The 23,425-nt window shown below is 37.7% G+C and overlaps 2 protein-coding genes across 9 annotated transcripts in view; one reads left to right on the top strand and one right to left on the bottom strand.

Annotated features, from left to right (window-relative positions):
• Positions 1-4,755, bottom strand: part of Fbxo8 (F-box protein 8) — a 41,863-nt gene extending 37,108 nt beyond the window's left edge. For 2 of the 3 annotated variants that reach the window (XM_070016464.1, XM_070016465.1), the window contains exon 1: positions 4,673-4,755. The gene's annotated coding sequence lies outside the window, so the exon portion shown is untranslated. Of the gene's footprint in view, positions 1-4,258; positions 4,350-4,672 lie in introns of those variants that run through there. The other variant, XM_070016467.1, reaches the window with a different exon arrangement.
• Positions 4,756-4,878: 123 nt separating this feature from the next.
• Positions 4,879-23,337, top strand: Cep44 (centrosomal protein 44). 6 transcript variants are annotated; one of them, XM_070016460.1, is made up of 11 exons: positions 4,879-4,962; positions 8,060-8,194; positions 9,223-9,370; positions 11,067-11,213; positions 12,009-12,128; positions 12,866-13,036; positions 14,324-14,530; positions 17,106-17,175; positions 19,983-20,101; positions 20,344-20,381; positions 21,088-23,337. In XM_070016460.1, the coding sequence occupies exons 2-11, from the start codon at positions 8,106-8,108 to the stop codon at positions 21,128-21,130; spliced, it is 1,152 nt and encodes a 383-aa protein (XP_069872561.1). In that variant the 5' UTR covers positions 4,879-4,962; positions 8,060-8,105; the 3' UTR covers positions 21,131-23,337. The 6 variants fall into 6 exon arrangements, with proteins under 6 accessions (XP_069872561.1, XP_069872562.1, XP_069872564.1 ...); XM_070016461.1 differs by having other exon boundaries at positions 4,882-4,962; positions 8,056-8,194; XM_070016459.1 differs by lacking the exon at positions 4,879-4,962 and adding an exon at positions 5,229-5,569.
• The last annotated feature ends 88 nt before the right edge of the window (positions 23,338-23,425 follow it).

Genomic DNA, 23,425 nt, shown 5'->3' with positions numbered 1-23,425 from the left:
TTTGGCACTTCTAAGTCGAGAGTACCAACTTGTCTGGTTATTTTAGGTTTTAAACATCTTTAGGTTATATAAAGTAATACTATTCAATGGCATAAGGATGTGGGAGAGTTTCTGACAAAATAATTTCTATGACACATTAAAAATCAGATTTGTAGCCTAGCATTTTATTTCTTCATATCCCAAAGAATAGACCACCAACGTAGTTTAGATAGACAAATCTTAGAAAGAAAAAAAACACCCTGATAACGAATCGCATTGCCAAAATTTAAAGGCAACAACTATAGAGAAATGAAAGAAGGGCAAGTCCATGAGGAGGTCTTTCTAAGAAGAAAAGGCAAACAGCTAAGTACCATGGGGTCACAAGGTGCACTGAACACATAAAAAAGCCCTCACTCATTAAATTTAAAGATCTGGTTCTGCAAGAGTACTTTTCCTTACTAAATGGTATGTGATTTGTAGGTTTTTCTTTAAATTCAGATAGGTTTACAGTATTATTTTGTTTTCTGAAGATTTTGTTCCTGTACTGTAATTTGGTACTGTTCTAAACAACATAAAACTGAAGATTTGTTATTGATACATAACTAAAAATCAGGAAATATTTAACTTAATTTCTTCAGATGTTCAGTAAGAAATGTTCTATTTGTTTTAAATTCCAGAGAAAATTTCCACACTTCTCATCACTCTCATTTTTAATTGTATTGCTTCTTTTTAAATCTACTACTATGTAACCAGCAATGGACAATCTGAACAATCTGAATAGAAAAATGAAAAAAATAATTCTATTTATAAGTGACAAAAATAAGATATTGAGGTATTAATCAAGAATGCGAAAGAATTTTACAATGAAAACTGTAATGCTGAAACACAAAATACAATAAATAAATGAAAAAACTGTACTTTGGATTAGAAAACAGTATTGTTAAGATGTCAATACTACATTAAAAAAAACAAAGACAGGGGCTGGGAAGGTGGCTCAGTGGTAAAGCACTTGCCTTGCATGCCTGAGGCCCTGGGTTCGATTCCTCAGCACCACATAAGCAAAAAGCAAAAAGCCGGAAGTGGCGCTGTGGCTCAAGTGCTAGAGCACTAGCCTTGAGCTGAAGAGCTGAGGGACAGTGCCCAGGCCCAGAGTTCAGGCCCACGACCGGACCCAAAAAAAAAAAACAAAACACAAAGACAATAAGAGGGATCTTGCTTATGTGAGGTACTCAAAATAGTCAAAACCACACACAGAATATAGAATAGTGATTTCCAAGGACCTGGGAAAGAAGTAAGGCTGGACATTTACACGGTGAGACTTGTCATATTCAGGTGGATAGGAAGCACCTGAGATATAAGAGATAAACTGGAAGAAACACAGGCAGTCACATTGGGTCACAGCCAAAACTGTGTCATAACCCAAAGACTGTACCTTATTTTTCTAGAAAGGTTATATGGACCACTGACAAAAGTTGTGCTGGTGATGAGTATTCAGGCCATACAAAAAGAAGATGGCACCTTCCAAATAACGCTTAAAAGAAATATCCAAAGCATGTCTGTAAGACACCTTACAAATCCTAATTTGATCACATCAACACAATGACTACCACTGTCTTTTCATTATATCTGTACTTACTCTTGGTTCTTTCATATCTTTTCTCCTTAAAAAACCCCAAACCTCTCAGTCTAGTTGGAAGCCATTCGTTCACACCAGAAATTTTTGCAACTCCAAAAAGCTCAGATACAGAGGATCAAAGTTCCAAGACCAGCATGGGCAGAAAATCTGTGGGGCTCTGTTACCAAGCCAGCAATTTTATTACTGGGCATATTTATCCAACAGACCACAAACAAGGCCACACTAAAGCTATCTGCATGACCATGTTTATTGCAGTATTGTTTACCATACCCAAGATATGGAATCAACCCAGATGCCCCTCAGTGCAAGAAGGGATCAAGAAAATGTGACATATATACACAATGGGATTCTACTTATCCATCAGAAAGAATGGCACAGTATCATTAGTAAGGAAATAGAAAGACTTGGAAGAAGTCATATAAAGTGAAGTAAGCCAGACTCCCCAAAAGGTAAGTTACATACTTTCCCTCATTTGTAGTAACTAGAATGCGCCTATAAATCTACAAATAGAAACACTGGATGGTTACACAATACACACACACACACACACACACACACACACACACACACACACACACACACACACACACACACACACACGATAAACTATACTGGTATCTAGGTATCCAGCCATTCATACACAGTGAGACCAAAGGAGGATATTCTTAGGAGAGGAACACAAAGGTGCAATACCTGTGTGCATTGATCATGTAAAATAATATTTACCTAAATAAATTCCAGGAAATGGAAATAAGAGGTTTTTTTCTTTGTTGCTATTTTTCTTTTCCTATTGTCTCATTTGTTTATTTATCTGTCTTTGGGGAGTCAAAGGGGGCACAGAAATGGTAGTACAAAGGGTAAACAAATACAGCAGTGGTACTCAGTAGACTCCTGAAAATAAACTATACAATTTGTAGGTGGGGTAAGAAGGGAAAAACTGGGAGATAGTGAGGGAAGAAGTACATTGTTCAAAGATGTACTCTTTATCAGACCTTTACAATAACAATAAAATATAATTTAATGAAACGAAAGCAAAAAGCCAGGCTAGAGCCATGGTTCAAGTGGTCAGAGTGCCAGCCAAACAAGCCAAGCAAGCTTGATGCCCTCAGTTAAAAACTTCCTCCCTCCAACCTGCCCTTTGCTCTCTTGAAATACTCCTACTTCAGCCTCTGAAGTGCTGAGATTACAGGCATGAACCACCACTCCCTAGCTTGATCAATATCAAACATATGAAAGGACAATGGATAAAAGTATATCAAATTGTGACCTATTTGCTCATGCAGACCATAAAGCATACAGGCCTCTCATATGCAAAGCATTTCAAGAAAAATACGAAAGGTAAACAAAATATGAAATTCGCCTCTTCAGATAATTGGAAAACCCTTCCTCAGAGATAAAGCTAGTATACATTTGCTTATTCCTCTACAATCTAGCATTTTTCTTTGGCTAAAGGCAATTCTGTTGGCCACAATTTTTCTCAGTTTTTATTACCCAAGTAATTAGCCAGGATATGTGCAGCAGGTGGTTCCAAAACGTCATCCAGAGATCTTTGTCTCCTGAGATTCACGCCCTGTGTAATCCTCTCCATGTCTACTTTGAGTTCGGCTTACAGTCATTACAAATACATCAAGGGCAGTAGTAATGGGATATTATTTTTGAGAATAGGTTGTAAAATCTTTAGGTCTAGGATGTTCTTTTGTATTGCATGTGTTGGGAAGCTGGCTGCCTCATTTGAATGATACCAAGAAGGGACCCACGTGGTGGAGATTCTAGGTCTACCAGCAACGGGGGATAATCCCGCACAAGGAAGCATATCCTGCTCCACCTCAGTAACCTTAAGACTAGATCACAACCTCTAACTACAGCTTGACTGAAATCTTGTGAGAAGAATGAGAAACCAGTTTGTTAAACTGGACCCCAATCACTGGCTTGCAAAAACAGAGATGTTTCTTGTTTTAAGCTAAGTGAAATTTGGGGGTGATTTGTTAATTAGCCATAGATCACTAATGAAGTATCTTACTAGTGTGGAGATTCGGTTTCAGGAATACAGTTAGTAAACTCCAAATATTAAACAAAAAAAAAAGTGAGGGGAGAAGAGGACTGAATGTGGTTATTTTAATCCTCACATTCCTGACTCTGCATGGCGAAGAGCTAGAGTTTGAGGAAAGCTTGAGGTAAATATCAAGATCCGGGTCAGCCTGGGCTACACAGCAAGACCCTATCTTAGGCAAAACAAAACAAAAGCTAATAAATAAGTAAATAAATAGGAGAAAGAAAGATGAAACAATAAATTGGCTACATTTGCCAATGAAGGCTATGATATATGCATTGGGAGAAAAACAGCATCCTTAAAAGTAATATATATATATATATATATACACACATATACATATATAAAATCGCGTATAAAAGAAGTTTGACCGGATACATATAGAATATAAAACTAAAGTCTACACCATATTAAATGAGTGAGAAGTGGGATTTATGTAGTTTCACCGAACAAAAAAATACAAGCACCTATCACATGAGAGACTGGAGGCCAGACAGAGAAACAAGGCAAAGGAAGAACTTAGCAAACTTTCCAATCGATATTTGCCGGCTGCAGTCAGTAAGCATCAGGACCCGCCGCGTGTGTGCACTCACATTACTCGAGAGTAGGAAAACAACAACAACTTCTGTGTAGGCGGCCACTTAACTACCCGAGAGCAACACGTGGACCCGAGCAAAGTAACCCTCGTTGTCGGTCCACTCTTTCGGAATGACCCAAGGTCACTACCTAGAGACACCCCCAGCTGACCTATTCCTCAATGGCCTAGAAACTCATCTCCTCCCGCCTCGTGATAGCGAGGCTTCCTTCTAATAAGTCACCACGGCTGTCAATCAACACGCTTTACACGGTCATTGGTCGTCAATTCCTGCAGGTCGGTCAGTCTCAGCCAAGTGCCCGGCGCTAGGCTGTCTTTATTTCCGAGAAGAAAAAAAAAAAAAGAAAAAGAGACTGTGCAAGCAAAAAGAAAGAAAAGAAAGGGAAGACGTGATCCGAGCCGACGGCCGTACCTGAGCGACCTGCGATCTCCACCGCCGCCGCGACGAATCGGCCTCTGCGCGGGAGCCTTCCACCAGACCGAAACTGTTCAGCCGGGAACCGGTGCCCAGGCCATGGAGAAGCCGGTCCCAGTTTGACTTGCTCAGGCCGGTGAAGGTGACGGCCACCGAAGCACCCGCAAGAGCGCCCGGACCCCTCGAACTCGGAGCACCCGCCAGTCAGAGATGCCCACCGCCGGGGTTTTGACGTTTCCTATTGTTGCCGGAAGTGACGTAGGGAGCCGCCCCTAAAGAAGAACCAGGTGGGTCCTCGGCTCCTCAGATTCGCCACGGATGCCTGGACAGTGTTTGCCGTGTATTCACCGCGAGGCTGACCACTGAAGGCACACAGGCTTCTCTCGGGCGGCGTGAAGGAGGGCCAGCGAATGAGGCCTCGCTCCGACGGGCCGATTCCCCTCCGCGGTCGGGCAGGGCGGTGTGTGGAATCTGCGGCCTGAGCGCCCGCCGCTCGGCAGCGCCGGCCGCGGTGCGTGGCGGGCCGGCGCCCGCCGTTCCCAGTACAAACCGTCGGCGCGAGAGCGGCGCGGCCGGCGCCGGGCGTCTGGGAGCAGCTGGCCGGGGGCGCTCAGCCGCGGCCTCCGGGGACTGCCTTCCTCCCGCGGCCCTCCGACGCAGTGCCCGCAGCCCGAGCGGCTTTCTCCGAGCGAGCCGAGCCGCGGCCCTCGGGAGGCGCCAAGGAGGGGCGGACGGCCGCCCGGGCCCTCTGCGTTCCGTCCCGGCGGCGGGCCGGGACCCGAGGCGGGCTTCGTCTGCCTGCCCGAGCGGTTCGCGTTGTTCGGAGGCTTTGTCTTTGTCATCCGAACGCTTTTTGCTCTTGGATTTTTTTTCCCCTGAACTTTTAAAAGAAAGGTGTGCAGGGGAGTATCATGTAACTCGTTCGTTTCACGTCCGGCGCTGCGCGATCGGGGTCGTCCCCCCCTTCTTCTTAGTGTTTGGGGTGTTTTGGGGTACTCCGAGCTTGGTGGCTCAGGACTGGTGTTCCAGTGCTGTACCACTTAAGCCCCAGCTCCACTTCTGTGTGTGTATGGGGGGGGGGGAATGGAAGGGGGGGCAGAGAGGAGAGGAGAGGAGGAAAAAAGAGCCGAGTGTGTGGTGGATTGGAAATCAGTCTCCAGTGTCTGGATAACTTTCCTGCCCCAGGCTGTCTTTGAACCGCGATCCTGAGACTTCAGCCTCCCGAAGTAGCCAGGCTCACAGTACCTGAGCCACCGGTGCTTGGTCCTTCCTCGCTTTCCCGTTTTGATCATAAAGTCAGGGGAAGAGCTGTGGCGGCTCATCTGTACAGAATTGGTTTGTGGTCTAGGGCTGGGAAATAATACACTGATTGGTTCTCGTTGGATCTTCTGAGCTGAGATCCATCGAGTTGGTTCATAGAATACTACATAGAAGGCTTAGTAAGTACTGCTTGTTTTCCTGGCTTGTGTTTTCCAGGGGTTTCAAATATTTCTCCTCCTCCCTGGAGGGATGCGTATTTTTTTTCCTCACTAGAAAAATCAATCTTAATGAACTTTAGTTTTTCAGATTATGGCTAGACTCTTTTAGGATTATGGCTAACCTATTAAAAGAAATAATTTGCAACCCTTTTAATGATTGCATATATGACCACAAGAGCCACTAGCTCTACTTTCCTAATCTTTTCAATCCTAGTTAAGCTTTTCTTTCCTAATTTGTAGAAAGTTGAATTAATTTTTATTGATCTTTCTCTTTTGGGGGGGGGGGAGCAGGAGGGAGCAGTCCTGAGATTTATCGGTCTGGGCCTGTGATTATTAGGTTACTGCTGAGCCATGCAGCCAGCCCTGAAGTTTACTGGTTATTTTGAAATAGGGTCTCTCTTGTCCTCTCCCCAGACTGGATGAGTTAGGCTTCCCTGCATAGCTGGGATGACTAACTAGTGTCACCTTATACTTCTTCATTGAGAAAGGGACTCCACAAACGTTTCTGCTAGGGTTTGCCTCTAGTATGATCCTCCTGGTTTCAGCTTTGTAGCTAGGATTGCAGGCATGAACCATTTGGCTTTTTCTCTACTTCTGATACTCAGTTTTAAGTTAGTGTAAAAGGTTAGTGTAAGCTATCTGCTGTAATTATTAGTCAGCTTCATTCAGAACAACAAAATATATCGAGTCCAGTGATCCAGTGATACCTGAATGGGAGACGTGATTTTAATGATCTTCACAACTTCATTTTTAAAATCAGTTGGACAGATTTATAGCCAACTCTGAGGAACCTAGGCAACACTATAAAAACACTCTTTCCACTTCCCTCCCTCCCTCTCTCTCCTTCTCTCTCTCCCTCTGGCCATCTTTCTCTCTCTGTCCATCTCTCCCTCTCTCCTTTCTCTCCCACCTCTTTCTCTCTTTCCCTGTCTCTCTCTGTCCCTTTGACTGTCTATCTCCCTTTTAAATTTAGCATGCATTAGCTGTGACATCTCCATGAGTGTTTACAGTGTATACTATTCAGTTTCCTATCTGTCTCTTTTCCTCCTTGTCTAGTTTGTGGTTTCATACATGTGAACTGTCTACTTAAACTGTATTCTTCTAGTATTATTAAAAGTTTCTTAATGATGGAATCTGTACTATAAACTGCATAATATCTCTTTTTATGTGGTTCATGGTGACAGTAAAAATATTAGCCCTTTTTAAAGTAACAAATATAGGCCATTTTCTTTAATTAAGAAAACTATTATTAAATATCAGATTTTATCAAATTCCTTTTTATATGTATTGAAATTGTTATTTTTTATGTATTTAATTTTACTGATCGATTCTATTATGGATATACTTAGGTTATAATTCATTACTGTTCTTCAGTTTTATGTTTAAATTGTCTACCTGGGCTGGCTTTGAACCTTGATCCTCATATCTCCCCTGCTGATTAGCTAGCATTATAGGTATAAGCCACCAGAACCTACCTTAAACTTGATTTTTTTTTAACAAAATTTTTTTTCCTTATTGATAAAAAAGCAACGAATTGACAATTAGGTGAGGTCAGAGCTCTGGGAATAACGATTAAATCTGCACTAAATTTCCTTATCTCTACTATTTTGCTAATTATATTACATACTTTCTAAAAGCATAAAAATAGTCATTTATGGAAGTCATATGATGTAAGTGTCCTATGAAATACATTATAAGGACAAATGAAAATAGTCAAGCTTAATTTTTTGTTCAGGAATTTATAATAGATACAGGCAGAATGTACTTGATGAATACAAAGATACTAAGTTCAGAGATAGAGCTAGTATAAGATATATATGTAAGTACTTATAAGAATCTGTACAAAATAAGATTGAGAAGCTTCAAAACATTTAGGCAATTTTTAATGAATTTTTTTCCTAGGTAGAAAGTTAGAAGATTCCAAGAGTTGGAGCTGAATCTAATGTTACATCATGGCAACAGGTGACTTAAAGAGAAGCTTACGGAACCTTGAACAAGTGCTTCGTGCACTAAATTATCCTAAAGAGGTGGATTATGTAGGGTAAGCTGTAATATAAAACTTATTTGTATTCTTTTTGCAAATAATTTGAGATAGTATATAATTTGATAGGAATCTCTTAAAGAAAAAAATAAAGATTTTTGTCTTGAGTACTAGTTAAACTTATTTAATGCTTAAAATATTTGAGAAAGCATAGCTGGATATGAGTCGCTCGCATTTGTAATCTTTGCTACTCAGGAGGCTGAGATCAAGATCATCATTTGAAATGAGCCCAGGCAAAAATGACCATGAGACTCTCTTAATTAACCAGCAAAAATCCAGAAGTAGATCTTTGGCCCAAGTGATAGAGTGCCAGCCTCAAGCAAAAACAGCAAAGGGGTAGTACCCAGGACTTAAGTACTGTGTGAGAATTAGCAAAGACATGAGTAGCTAACTAGAAAACAGAACATCTCTTCTGTCTGTCTCCCATAGATACTGATTACAATGGAGTCATTCTGACTGACATCACTGTGGAACAGACAGTTGAAGATAACCTTGTGGAAGTCAAGATTAGGCAAATGATTCATAAAGAGTGACAATCAGAAGAGTAGGATACTTCTAAGCTTGAGAAATTAGCAAAAGCTAAGAAGTTACAAATTTCATATGAGCAGTAAAACTACTTACCCAATCACAATATATCTTTTTCCATCCCTATTTTCCTGGTCTCTAACATATTTCATAAAAATTTACCTTTGCAAGTTTGTCTAGAGAGCAAATGAAGTAATATAAGTAGTCTTTGAGAAGTGGTACATCGAAGCAAATGAAGTACGCCAAGTAACACTGAGCTTTAGAAAATCTGTAGTTGAGTGTACTGCTGGCACTAATGAGCTGTCATTTTCTGAGTACATGAGCAGATGAGCAGCCTTACTTCATAGCAGTTTTTCTCTAGTGATTTAGATCAGGAGACAGCATCTGGAGCATCATGCATTATCTAATTACTATGCTTGTAATGTTAAGTTTATATTTTTCACATTTCTAATACTTCCTTGACTATCCAACGTTCGGAATTATTTTTTCTTTTTCCCTTATAGTTTGATAAAAGGAGACCCAGCAGCATCTTTGCCCATCATCAGCTATTCTCTTACCTCATACTCTCCATACCTAACAGAACTTCTGATGGAATCTGATGTGGATCTTGTAGGAAAGAATGACATTTGCTTTACCGACACTGTTTATAAGGTATTATGAATATATGAGTTTTAAAGGTTACTGAATGATTTCTTTTTTTCTAATCTTAGTGCTTGAACTCAGGAAGGGGCCTGTGCTTTGTCCCTGCACTGCTTTTTTTCTCACGACTAGTGTACTTTCCCACTTGAGCCACGCTGAGTACTTTTTTGAGTAGTTTATTGAGATAAGAGTCTCATTTTCTGTGCTGGCTGGCTTTGAACCATGATCCTCAGATCTCAGTTTTTTGAATAGCTAGGATTATAGGTATCAGCCACCAGAGCCTGACTTTACTGAATGATTTTTTTTTTCTGGTCCTGGAGCTTGAACTCCTATAGCTTGAGTGCTATACTTGAGCCTCTTTGTGCTCAAGGTTAGTATTCTTACCAGTTGAACCACACTGCCACTTTTGGCTTTTTCTGAGAAGTTTGTTGGAGAGAAGAGTCTCACAGATTTGCTGGCTTCAAACTGTGATCCTCAGATCTCAGCCTTCTGAGTAGCTACTGGTGCCCAGCTTGAATAATGTTTTAAATTAAGGTTTTGGTAATAACTCCTGAAGTGTGCAATTCCCATCTGTTAAATCAGTGAAGATGCATTCTAACAATTGTGTTAATTCCGTCACTGTGCAGACATCAGAATGTGCTCACATAAATTTGGATGGTATATCCTACTGCATTACCTGGCACCTTTGTAGCATATTGTTTTAGGCTACAAACAGAGTAACATATTTCTCTGCTGAATACTATAAGCAGTGTTGTAACACAATGCAGTGTATACCTGTATAGATAGTGCTTCATTGTAACTTGTGAGAGAACTTTTGTATATGTGGTCTTTCATTGACCAAAATGTCATGTGTTGCATGATTGTGTATATAGTATGAATAGTTGATAAAATACTTTCATATAGACTATAGACTAAATTTACATTATGAAGTTTGCTACCTTAATAATTACAATATACCACTGACTGTTATTAACCTGCTTTCTATCGAATTTTAGTAAAGTTTTGTAATGGGTAGAGATTATAAATATAATCATATTCAGGAAAAAATTGTAATTCATACAATTCTGAGTTAATTTCATTGTAAGAAGGAACTGAAACTTTGAGATAATTCTTTGAGGTATGAGGTCAGGTTTTATACTGACACTAGAATCTATATTTCTATTGAATCTAATCTTAAATATTTAATATGTAGTGTCTGTTATATTTCTGGTTTTTTTTTAGCCTGAGACCCAGAAAGCTTATCCAGAAGGCTAAGTGACATTATAAGAAATTCTAGGGATCTACTCTGTGCCATTGTAGTCTATTTAGAAATGAAAAATTGATCAAGCCCCATGACCAAAAAATGAAAATTGAGATCAGAAGGCCTTCTGACTTGTGTAAAGATTATGTAGTGGTAGAATTATAAATAAATAGAACTATGACTTTTTTGATATCTGGTATGTTATTCTAATGAATAAGGAGTTTTTCTAGTACCTTTTGATGCTATCTTATGTTTTTCCATCTCTCTGGTATATCGCTACCTATTTTCTATCTGCATACATTTTCTACTGGTATGACTTAAACCAGCTCTATAAATGTTTTTAGAACCTTTAGTTAATGGCTTGACCATTCTTGTCCTCTCAAAGGTAGCAATTACTGTACTGTCCGGGTGGCAATTTATCATTTTGAATTAAAGAAGTGCTCCTAACTATACTTTTTCTCTTTACAGCTTCTTCGTGATCAGTTTGATTATAAACCAATTTTGACCAAAAAGCAATTCATACAATGTGGGTTTGCAGAATGGAAAATTCAAATTACTTGTGATATTTTGAATTGTGTGATGAAAAAACACAGGGAATTGTCTGGTCTTGATAAGGTGATTTTATGAACAGATTTTTGTACAAATACCAGGTGATCTGGTATTTCAGTATATGAAATCAAATCTTAGATTACAAATTATTACATAGTATAATTTAATGTGCTATTCACAAATTTGAATAACCTTATAAAGTCTCATGTTTGCTTTAAAAACTGGTTTCTTTTACACATCTGTGACTTAGTATTGATAGTCCCAAATTAGCAATTCATAGATGAATTTTTCTTACTTCTTATATGTTTTTGTGTGGGATTTTTGGGTTATTATTTTTTTGTGGAGTTTTTTGGTGGTGGTGTTTGTCCTGAGCTTCTTTAGCTCAAAGCTAGTGCTCTATGACTGGAACCATAGTGCCACTGTGGCCTTTTATGAGTAGTTTATTGGAGAAAAGAGTCTTAATAGACTTTTCTGCTGTGGCTATCTAGCTTCAAACTATGATCCTTAGATGTCTGCTTCCTGCATAGCTAGGATTATAGGTGTGAGCTACCAGTGCAAGCTTTTTTGTGTTTTTGTTGTTGTTTATTTGTTTGTTTTTGACACAGAGTCTTAATAGATAGCCTAAAGTGACCCTGAGTTTACTGTGTAACCCCATCTGGCTTCAAACTCATCGCCTTAGCTTTCCAATTGCTGAGGCCAAGATGTATGCTACCATGCTTTGCTGATTTTCTTTAAATGAAATGTAGTTTCATTAGAGTTGAATTGTTTGTCAGTTCTATTTTAGAAATGAGTGAGTGGTATTGGAATTTAAATCCATATTATGCTTTTCACAAAATTTGCTATATCTAATACTTTTTTAAGACCCCATCATGCCAAAGAAAGACAATGGTTTGTGATAAGGCAGAACCTTCTTCAAGCAATGAGAACGTTGCAGAAGCTGTTGGAATTGATGTCACTAGCAGGTTTATCACTTCAGGAAAGGTATGAAAGAAAAACATGCAGAGAATAATGAATCCAGTAGACAAGTGCATTTCGTAAAACATTTCATCCAAAATCCTGCATTGTGAAAATTTTTAATAGCATATTCTAGGTACTATTTGAGGAACATTCCTAAAGATAGAAGAATAGCATAGAAATGTAAAATTGAACAAGATTATATTTCTAGTTCTGAATTCTGCCCCATTTCCTAGGTAAAGTAGTAGTCATTTGGGTAAGTTACATTAGATAATCATGTACATTTACTTTTACTTATATATGTGACCTCCCTAAAACATGGGAATATATAAAGAGCCTTTTATTAATAATAGGGAAGTTTATGGTAATTCACTGAGACACATTGGAATCATTAGCTGAAAGTCTAATATATTGTAATTTAACAGAAAGTTGTACTGCATCCTATTTGATTATTTGTAAATTATATTATAATATTTTGTTTGTTTATTTAGAAACAGGGTCTGTAAAGCTAGGCCTAGCCTGGGCTTGTAATCCTCCTGCCTCAGCCTTTGGGCTGAGCAGTCACTGTGAGAATCTTATCTCCAATTAACTATAAAGTCTGAAGCACATTGTACATAAACCTTTGTAGTAAGTGTATAGTGTATTGATTCATTATGTAGTAGCGAACTTTTTTTAATGTTTGAAGAAGAATGGATATGCTTTTTGCAGAATTACTGTGTGTGTTTAAAATAATTGTGAAGTAAAACTATATTGTGACTATACAGAAAAAAGCTCTGGTGATCCGTCACCTGTACAATGAAGATAATGTTGACCTTCCTGATGATGCAGGAAGTTCAGTAACAGATGTTAGTGAAGAATTTGATTCGGATTGCATAAAGACTACTGAAATAGTAATTCCTGAAATACAAGTGTGTGAAGTTAAGACCCAGCAACAGGTAAGAATTTAGAGTGTTATTTTTTTTCTTTCAGTATATCCCTCTATTTCTTATTTTGACATTTACGAATATTTCAGAATTGATGCTTTGGAATACTTCTAGCCTTTTATATTATTAATCATGTCATACTGTTTGTACATTATCATTACTTAAAAATCAATTTAGTTGGAAGTGGCGCTGTGGCTCAAGTGGTAGAGCGCTAGCCTTGAGCTGAAGAGCTGAGGGACAGCGCCCAGGCCCAGAGTTCAGGCCCCACAACCGGACCCCCCCCCCAAAAAAAAAAAAAAAAAAAAAAAACACCAAAAATCAATTAGTTGTGCTTGGTGTAGGTGGCTCACACCTGTAATCGAAGCTTCTCAGTAGACTGAGATCTGAGAATCACAGTTTGAAGCCAGCCTAGGCAGAGCAGTCACTGTGAGAATTTTGTCTCCAGTTAATTCTAAAACCTGTAGTGGAGCTGTGACCCAAAGTGGTAGAACACTATCCTTGAGCAAAAGAACTCTGGGACCCACAAACAACCAAAAAAAAAGAAAAAAAGAATGAGTTTTTTGGGGCATAGGGAGCACATACCTGTTATCCTAGCTACTGCAGAGGCTGAGATCTGAGGATCAAATTTCAAAGCCAGATGGGCAGACAAATCCAGATTTTTTTTTTCCTTTTCTTTTTTTTTGTCTGTCATGGGGCTTGAACTCTGGGCCTGAACACTGTCCTTCAGCTCTTCAGCGAAAGGCTAGTGCTCTCCCACTTGAGCCACAGTGCCACTTCCTCCACGAGATTTTTATTTCCAGTTCACCAACAAAAAGAAGATGGCTGGAGAGAGATTAAGGGTGAAAAGTCCAAGCAAGATCAAAAAGCTCTGATTTCAAGACTAGGTAACAGCACAAAAACAAAAATCTACCAGGTAGTCATTGGGGTTATTTCCTATTATACAGCATACGAATAATCTCAACACTGTGTCTTCTTGGTCATTTCTTCTTAGCTTTATGCTGGGTGTTGTTTCAAGAAGCTATTTTGTTATACTTCTCTTGTATTCACAAGAATCATTAAATAGAAACTGTAGTTATTTCTGTAATTTCTTTTTAGCCAAGGAAATGGAGGTATCAAGCTCATGTACACGACAAACTGATTTAAATATTCAAGTAGGCTGGCTCCAGGTAGCTCTATGAACACTCATACTCCTAACTGTGGAAAACAACACAGTGCTATGGGGATTTACACTAATCAGTGTAAGGGAGTAGCAGTTCATATTATGACTTTAAATTTAATTATGGTCCTTAATCATTTTAGGATATAAAATCTATTCCTGAGATTGCTGCACTTGAGACAATGCTTACTCAGTGCCATGAGAAGCTTCAAAAGTTGCCGTGTATAGAACAAAGGTTGGACATGTTGGAAAGTGCAATTAAAGGAAAAGTGATGGTAGATGAGAAGACTTGGACTAATCTTCTTAGTCGAGTTACTCTTCTGGAAACAGAAATACTCTTGTCTAAGAAGGTATATTCTTTCTCTAATGAGTTCATTGCTGTAATTTTCACAATAGCCAAGTTACAGAAACAGCTCAGATGTCCTACAATGGATGAGTGCATCAAAAAAATGTGGTACCTATACACAATGGAATTTTATTTATCCATTAGAAAGAACAATATTAGGCCATTTGCAGGGACAATGGATGGACCTACAACAAATCATGTTTAGTGAGGTCAACCAAGCTCAGAGGGACACCCAGCCACACAACACATGTTTCCTGTCCTCTGTGAAAGCTCCCATCTAAAATACAACTGGACATGGTAACATATACACACAGACTAAAGGAGAATACTCTCAGGGGAGGAACCCAAAGGCATAACTTCTCTCATCAATTTAAGTACTGTTTATCAAAACAAGTTCCAAGAGATGGAAACGTGGGGTTTTGTGGTGGTGTGGTTTTTGCTTTTTTTTTTTTTTTTTTAGGGGGAGAGAAAGGGACACAGAATGGAGGGAGGAAGGGTAAACAAATGCAGTCATGGTATTCAGTATACACTATGTGAAAAGTAAACTATGCAACTTGTGGGCAGGGATGGGAGGGGGAAAGTGAATGAAAAGGTAACATTATCCAAAAAGAAATGTACATGGGCTGGGAATGTGACTTAGTGGTAGAGTGCTTGCCTAGCATGCATGAAGCCCTAGGTTTGATTCCTTAGTACCAAATAAATAGAAAAGGCTGGAAGTGGTGCTATGTGATAGAGTGCTAGCCTTGAGCACAGAGACACTCAGGGACAGTGCCCAGGCCCTGAGTTCAAGTCCCAGGACTGGCAAAAAATAAATAAAAACAAAAAGAAATGTATTCATTACCTGACTTATGAAATAGTAACCCCTCTGTACAATACCTTAAGAATAGCAACGAAATTATATTTTTAAAAATTTAAAGCAGATTTGTGAAAAGCACATATTAATATGTTATATATTATTATGTAAGAGGATATATAATATAAATGTAGCATCAATATATAATATTTAGATAGTATATATAGTAATATGTATGAATGAACTCTATAACAGTACATTATATTGTATATATTTTATTGTTATTATTAAGGTCTTGTACAAAGGATTACTGTTTCATAAAGTGGGTAATAAGTATAACTCTTTTTGGACAGTGTCATTCCTTTACCTTTCCACCAGTTTCACCTTCCCATCCCTGTCCACAAGTTGCATACTTTATTTTCCACATAGTGTATAGTGAATATAACAAATAATAAATACTTTCCTAATAGGTATTTCTTTTCTTCACATGTATTTCAGCTATAATCTTTTTAAGTTAACATATATTAGTTATACAAGAGAGAGTTCAGTGTGACATTTACACATAAGTAAACTATGTATCTCAATCAGTCTCATCTCTCTTCCTCTCCCTATCTCATTCTCTGCTTTTAAAACAATTCTGATAGCTACAGCTCAAAGTAATAGAGCACTAGCCTTGAGCAAAAAACTCAGGGACAATGTTCAGGCCCTGAGTTCAAGCCCCAGGACTGACTTATCACATAAAATAATATTAAAAATCTATAAATTGAGCTGGGCGTCAATGGCTCATGTGTGTAATCCTATCTACCCCGGAGGCTGAGATCTGAGGATCACAGTTCAAAGCCAGCCCAGGCATGAAAGTCTGAGACTCTTGTCTCAAATAAACCAATGGAAAACTGGAAGTGGCACTGTGGCTCAAGCAGTAGAGAGCTCTCCTTGAGCTGAAGAGCCCAGAGTTCAACCTCCATGACCGACCAAAAAAAAAAAATTATAAATTGAGTTAATACTGTGTTGTTTACGAAAACCTTGAGGGTTTTTTTTTTCTTAAATCTATCTTTTAATAGTAAAAATGGCCTCTTCGGTTTGTAGGGAAAGTTGTAAAAGAGGAATTTTTTGTTGTTGTTGGTCGTGGGCCTGGGCACTGTCCCTGAGCTCTTCAGCTCAAGGTGAGCACTCTACTACTTGAGCCACAGTGCTACTTCTGGTTTTCTGGTGGTTATTTGGAGATAAGAGTCTCACAGACTCTTTGAAGTATGATCCTTATATCTCTGCCTCCTGAGTAGCTAGGATTACAGGCATGAGCTCCTGGCACCTGGCTAAAAGAGGAATTTAGTTTTTTGTAGAAGTAAAGTTTGAACTCAGAGCCTCATGTTTGCTGGGCAAGGCTTAACAACTTTAACTACACTCCTCGCCATTTTGGGGTTTCTTTCCTGTTTTCCTAGATGGACTCACTCTTTTACCATGATCTTCTTACCTCCATCTCATTTTTTTTTTTTGTAAATCGTGGGGCCTGAACTCTGGGCCTGGGCGCTGTCCCTCAGCTCTTCAGCTCAAGGCTTGCTCTCTACACTTGAGCCACAGCGCCACTTCCGGCTTTTTCTACTTATGTGGTGCTGAGGAATCGAACCCAGGGCCTCATGCATGTAAGGCAAGCGCTCCACCACTGAGCCACCTTCCCAGCGCCCCCTCCATCTCATTTTTGTGCCATCTTTATATTTTATACTTAGTTGTACAAAGTGAGACACTTTTTCTTTTCATTTTCTTCTAAACATTTCTCTGTGCTTTCCAGAATGAGTTTATGGACTCCAATGCAAGTGAAGAGTACACTTCTAGTAGTGATGCAGAAGTTCTGCCCTTTGGTAAGTTCTTTTTTTTTTTTTTTTTGTCGGTCCTGGGGCTTGAACTCTGGGCCTGGGCGCTGTCCCTCAGCTCTTCAGCTCAAGGCGAGCGCTCTACCACTTGAGCTACAGCACCACTTCCGGTTTTCTGGTGGTTTATTGGAGATAGGAGTCTCATGGTCTCTCCTGCCCTGGCTGGCTTTGAACCGCGATCCTCAGATCTCAGCCTCCTGAGTAGCTAGGATTACAGGCGTGAGCCACCAGCGCCCGGCTGGTAAGTTCTTTTTTAACAACAACAAAAAGTTACCTTCAAGTAGTTGTACATTTCACAAAGTAGTTTATGAATACAATGCAGCTTGATCATTATCACCTCCTTCAACATTCTCTCCCCTTCCACCTGCCCTTTCCCTTTTACTTTTCTTAGCTTTGTTGTATATACAATGAATTCTCAACTGAGTTCCTCCTCCCCTTTTTCATTCGTCTACCCCTCTTGCTAGTTCCTTTGGTAAGTTCTTAAACACTGTTAGCACTGGTGTCATGACACAGGGCTTTCAGAAAAGTGCTTTTTATGAGTATTGGGAGATTTTAGCATCTTTGAGCCTTATTTTTTAATGAAAATGCTTCTACAACAACCACAAGATAATGAACGTAAAAGCTACTAACGCCAAACTTGTATATCTTAGTACATAGTAGATGACTAAATTCTCAAGCTGTTAAAGATATTGTATTCTTTGATTATTGTAGAATAATGCAGTGTTGTAGAGTAACAAAAATTGTCACTTCAAGTTTTTAATCTAAGTTTAAGTAGTAGTAATCGTGTGTGTGTCTTATGTATAAGGTGAGGAATTGTTGTCAATGTCTTGCATGTAAACCCCCCCTGACTGATGCTGACAAAGTGAGTGGAGAATAGAGAAATGTCTTTTCTACGTCACTGAATGTCACAGTGTTGTTTTCAGTGTGACTAATGTAGCAAGGATCTGTTTCCCAGCAACAGTTTTGATTCTTTTGATTTTTGTATTTTTTTTAATGTAAAGGTCTGCATTTTTTGATTTGTGCCTGTGATTACTATTTGTAGAAGAGGAATATAATAGAATTCATCATGAAGTTAATATATAAGTATTTAACAGCCACCAGCTATTGCATGTAAATAGTAACAACAGTATGTTATAGATCCATGTGCTGGCATTATTTATTCTGACTGCATTAACTCATTTAGTTCTTCAAGCAACCATACAGACTAAGTCTTGTCATTATCCTTATTCTAAAGATGAGGAAACCAAGATAGAATGGAAATCAGTCACTATGTCAACAGTAACATAGTTATTAAGTGGTGAAATGGGAGTAAAGGACTCAAAATGATGTCTCTCATCTTTAGCTTTTACAAATTGTGAGCTGAGCAACTAGATTTCAGTGTAGTGACTTCTAATCCTTTCAGGATGTGTAAAGTAGGTGAAGTTTACCCAAACTGAAGTGATCTTCAATACTGCCTTTTGGTAGATTTTTACCTTTTCAAAGAGAACGTAGATTTAGATAGCTGCTCCTAATTCCTAGCCTTGTAATTTGCCCTTAAAAAGGAGATTTGTTGGCTGGGGGAAGGAAGGATATCTGCTTTTTCTGATTACTTCCTGCTTTTTACTTGGGGCATTGTTTTTGCTGCTAAATTTAAATGTATGCTTGATACATGGGATTTATTTGATGGAACGTGATCTTTTTGTGTGTGTGTATGCTCATCCTGGGCTTTGAACTTAGGAACCTGGGCGAAGTCCTCAGTGTTCTACCACTTGATCCAAAGCCCTACTTTTGGCTTTTTGGTGCTTAATTGGAGATAAGAATTCCTGCTTCTGTAGCTACTCAGCCTTCTGAGTAGCTAGGGTTACAGGTGTGAGCCACTGGCACCTGGCTAGGAATGGGTTTTATCTGTGATACTTTGTGATTGAGTGCTTGGAAAACTTTAACATCGGCATATCTGAAATGTTAAACTTTTTAGTTCTTTAAAGAAAGAAATCTGTGGATATTGAACTTTTTTTCATATATGTCAACTCACAATAGAGTATTTTCTGATGTCTTTTTCATTTTTCTCCACTTCTTTCTCTTTTTAAAAAAATTAGCTTGGGATAGGATATTTTATTGTTATATTTCCACATGCATTTACAAAATATGCCAGTTTCATCCTTTCTATATTCTCCTTTTCTTGCTTCCCAAAACGGTTTTCATAGCTGCAAACTATGAAAATATTTCTACTGTATTCCAGTTCCTTGTTAGCCAAATCTCCTAGTTTTTAAGAGGTATTTATTTTCAGCCACAGAACAATAGTGACAAAATTTGTAGTAGTTTTGAGTCAAAGAAAATATCATACCCAATTCATCAATGTTCACTTGTTAATAGATGTCACCCATTTAAAGAAGGAAGTCTACATGAGTCTACATAAGTCTGTAGCTTATGTTTCAAAATAAATTAACTTTTTGTTTAAAACTCGTGTTATCAAACTAAAGATCATATTGTCTTTTCCAGTGTTTTATTTTTGAGACATACTGTGGTACCTAGGCTTGCCTCAGATTCACAGTCTTCCTGTCTCAGTGTTTCAAGTGCTGGGATTGCAGGTATATGCTAGGGAGCCAGGTGCATTTTGCAATTTACATTAGCCAATTTGTAATATCTAGATCTTTGAAAGTAGGTTGTTTTCTTAAAGAACAGTTTCTAAAACTATATTTGATCTGTACTAGTAGCCTTGTTAATATTAAAATATTTGATTTCCTTCCATCTAGAAATACATTCATAGGTATATGACGTAAAAGGAATAGGTAACCTAAAATTTAATTTCTTCCCAGATAGGAAAAGCAATGTAGAGGGGACTGCGAATGTCCCTCATTCCTCTGGTTACAGTTCAGTATCATCAACTTCCAGAGCCTCCGCAATTCGTTACTGTGGTTTGAAGGATCTTTCAGAGGTAAGAAAGACAGACCATTGCTTAGATTTCCTTTCTAAGGTCACCAGGAAAAGTGAACATTGGATTTAATTGTATATTCTATTGGCAAGATAAATGGACCTCTTAAGCTCTCAATACTTGTTTGTGTTGAGTAAACAAGCATTAATGCAATGTTTCAGACTGTGTTTTATATGTTCATGGTCCATTGGTGAGGATGGTTCACTCTGAGAAATCGCCTAAATTTGTTGCTTTTTAAATTAAAGGAAACAACAATCCAGAAAATGGAAAGGATGAAAAAAATGTAAGTAACAGAAAGGGGCCACAGAAATTTGTTTCTCTATAGGGAATTGTATTGGGTTATATATACATAGAATGTGCATATGTCTTGCAAACCTCAAAAGTCTGTCGTTGGGTGTGGAATTTCCTTCCAGACTCCAGTGAATAATAAATCCACCCACAGTTATGTGTTTGTGAGTTGAGTCACTTGTTTTGATTTCAACAAGCTATGTAAAAACATTGTTAATAAAATTAACTGGATTAAGGAGTGCAGGGATATTTTTGATTGGCAGTTAATCCAGAGTTATCTGTATATATATGATGTGTTAATATATTAAGTATATGTAGATCAGTAGTATTTAAAGTACTACTAGTCTTTTTATTAAGTTATTGATAAAGTTACACTAATGATATGTTTTATATAGTGCAAATAACATTTAGTTTACAAAAGAACAGTTTAAAGAAAATCTAAAGTGAAATTATATAAAAATATTATACAGCCTAATCCCTTACAAAACTAGAATAGTCTTGAAATTTGAAAAATTCTAGAGTAATTTAAGCTTCAAGAATTGACTTTATTTTTCCATTTATCTAGCCATAGTATGTTTATTATTAATAGTAAATGAATACAAAAATATTCACATTTATTTTAGACTCAAAAGCTTAGTTTCAATAACTTAAGTCTCACTGATTGTGAATTGTTTATCTATCACTTTTCTATTCTATTTCAGGTTTGAAGAAACTGCAGAGTTACTCAAGATCTCCAGTCGCTAATTGTAGAACTTCCTTCTGCACAAACTTCTCTAGAATTTTGGCTACTGTATATGTTGTATATTTTAAGAGTTCTCTATAATTTTAATACATTGCAGTGTTTATTAGGAATTTGGATTTCATTTGGTATCTGAGTTTTTCATTCTTTCGTGAATAAATACTTTGAATATTTTTGAGCTATGATAATATTGGTTCACTCCTTTTCACTTAGGAAAAAAGCTGTGTTCTTTGCTTTAACAGAGTGAAGTCATTACAGCACTGTGTTTTTGTGTTGACATTTGTTGGCAGTGTGCTAAGTAGTGTGTTTTAAAGTACAGGCTTGAAGACCGTGGTTTACATCCTGTTGGAAGCATGCCAACTAGGACTTACATATTGTTCCCTGGAGGTTTCTCCGACATACAGTCTTGCCATCTGTGCTGATGAGTAAGTTGTACTGAGAAGTTTAAAAAGCTCATTGAAAATTAAAGAAAACAATATAGCTGTTTCATGCTTAGTCACAAAGCAGTACCTTTTCAGTTAATGCTGGGAAAGTGTGGGTATGATTCTCCTTTTGTATTAAAGCAGGTCTATAAGGTTCACTGAGAACATGCTGAGTGTTTTCCTGCTTATTACCCACAGCACACACACATTGGTGGTGGCCATCCAGTGCTAGAGGTGAGGTGGGTTTCTCACATGGTGAGGTGGGTTTTCTTTTCTAATGATGAGAAGTTGGATATATATGCATCTGTCTTGTATGTGTACAAATATGTATAAATATGTATATATGAGAGGAAATGCCTTAAATCAAGAGAAAATGAAATTGATTTTTAAAACATATTTTTCTGACTTGTAAATAAAAATGTAATAACAATTTAATTGACCCCATTATTGGAAAGATGGAATATTTTTCTTTTCCTGTATGTTTCACCTGTTATTTGATGTTTTTCATATCAGCTGTCTATATTGTAATGTATGGTTTGACATTTGATTGTGAAAATATAAAACCTTAAATTATAATTACAAGTAGAACTTTAAAAATGTTTTTAGGATTCCCATGTTTAGTTATTATACACTTTAAAACTATGAACTTTTATGGTAACATACAGGAACATATGGCCCTGCATTTTGTAAAATTTGAATATAGACTATAGTTTGTAAATCCTGTTTACCTTGGTTTTTCAATTATAAACAAGATACATTTGTAAAAAAGAGCACAGTTTTGAAAAACTAGCCTAGTCGAAGGAACTTCTGGACTGTCAGAATCAGTGTGGAATTATAGTGCCACCTTGTGGCTCATATATATTTTACTTTTAAAACCAGTGATTCCCCACAAAAGAGGGGAAATAACTGAAAAAATTCAGTCCCAATTTTAAAAAGAAACATTCTTAAGATTTTTGTGGAAGATTGATGAAAGTTGTCTTTCTCTTTGTCTCCTCCTATCATTATTTCTTTCCTTTTTTTTACATATGTACCAAATTTGAAATGTTTGTAATATAACTTACATATAATTTGCATAATACATGCATGTACTGAAAACATTTCTAGTTATGTTACCAAGTATAAATTTGGAATCCAAATTATTTATACTTTTAACTAACAACTTAATCAAAAACTAATAGGAGAATGAATAAAAGTTTTCTATTATTTTGACAATATAATCCTAGAATAAAAACGAGGAAAATTTTTTACTTCAAGTTATTAAAAGAATTGCCAACTTATTCTCTTTTGAAGTAGCAGAGGTTTTTCTCTCATAATTACCTTGGCAAGTAGTTTGTAATAAGAAACCAACCTCTTTTGAATGACCTGGAGGTCCTGAAAGAGGTAGCTACATAATTAACCCTTACTTAGCTGGGATTTACACTAATTCCATCCCCAGCATTCTTTAAACTAAATTAAATAACCAATCACCATTCTACGAACAAAGGCATCAGTAGCTCATGCTGCCCTATCTGAACTATGCTCGTAGTTCTACACTTGGTTGAAAGGAAACAGAGAAGCAATTTTGAGTAGATCTAGATGAGAGCCTGAGGGATACTGAAAGAAATTCTTAAGTAAAAACTCAGGACTGAAAAAAGTAGTATCTACTATTTATGAAAAGTCTAGGCAAAGCTGAGGGATGACAAATACACTGGGAAAAACAGTTATGTCACATTTGCCTTACTCTTTACCATTTTAATGTGATGTTTTAACATGTAATATATTTCTTCCAAAATAAACTAAAAGCTTTGTAACTATGTTTTATGTTGTTTATTACTCAAACTTCATTTGGGGAAGTATTAAAAAGTAAAAGGAGGCTGGGCGCTGGTGGCCCCTGCTTGT

Source organism: Dipodomys merriami, unplaced genomic scaffold (genome assembly GCF_024711535.1).
Source record: "Dipodomys merriami isolate MVZ:Mamm:240054 unplaced genomic scaffold, mDipMer1.0.p SCAF_12, whole genome shotgun sequence".
Classification (NCBI taxonomy): Eukaryota; Metazoa; Chordata; class Mammalia; order Rodentia; family Heteromyidae; genus Dipodomys; species Dipodomys merriami.
The sequence above is the reverse complement of the archived record's forward strand: the minus strand, read 5'-3'. Positions and strand labels throughout refer to the sequence as shown.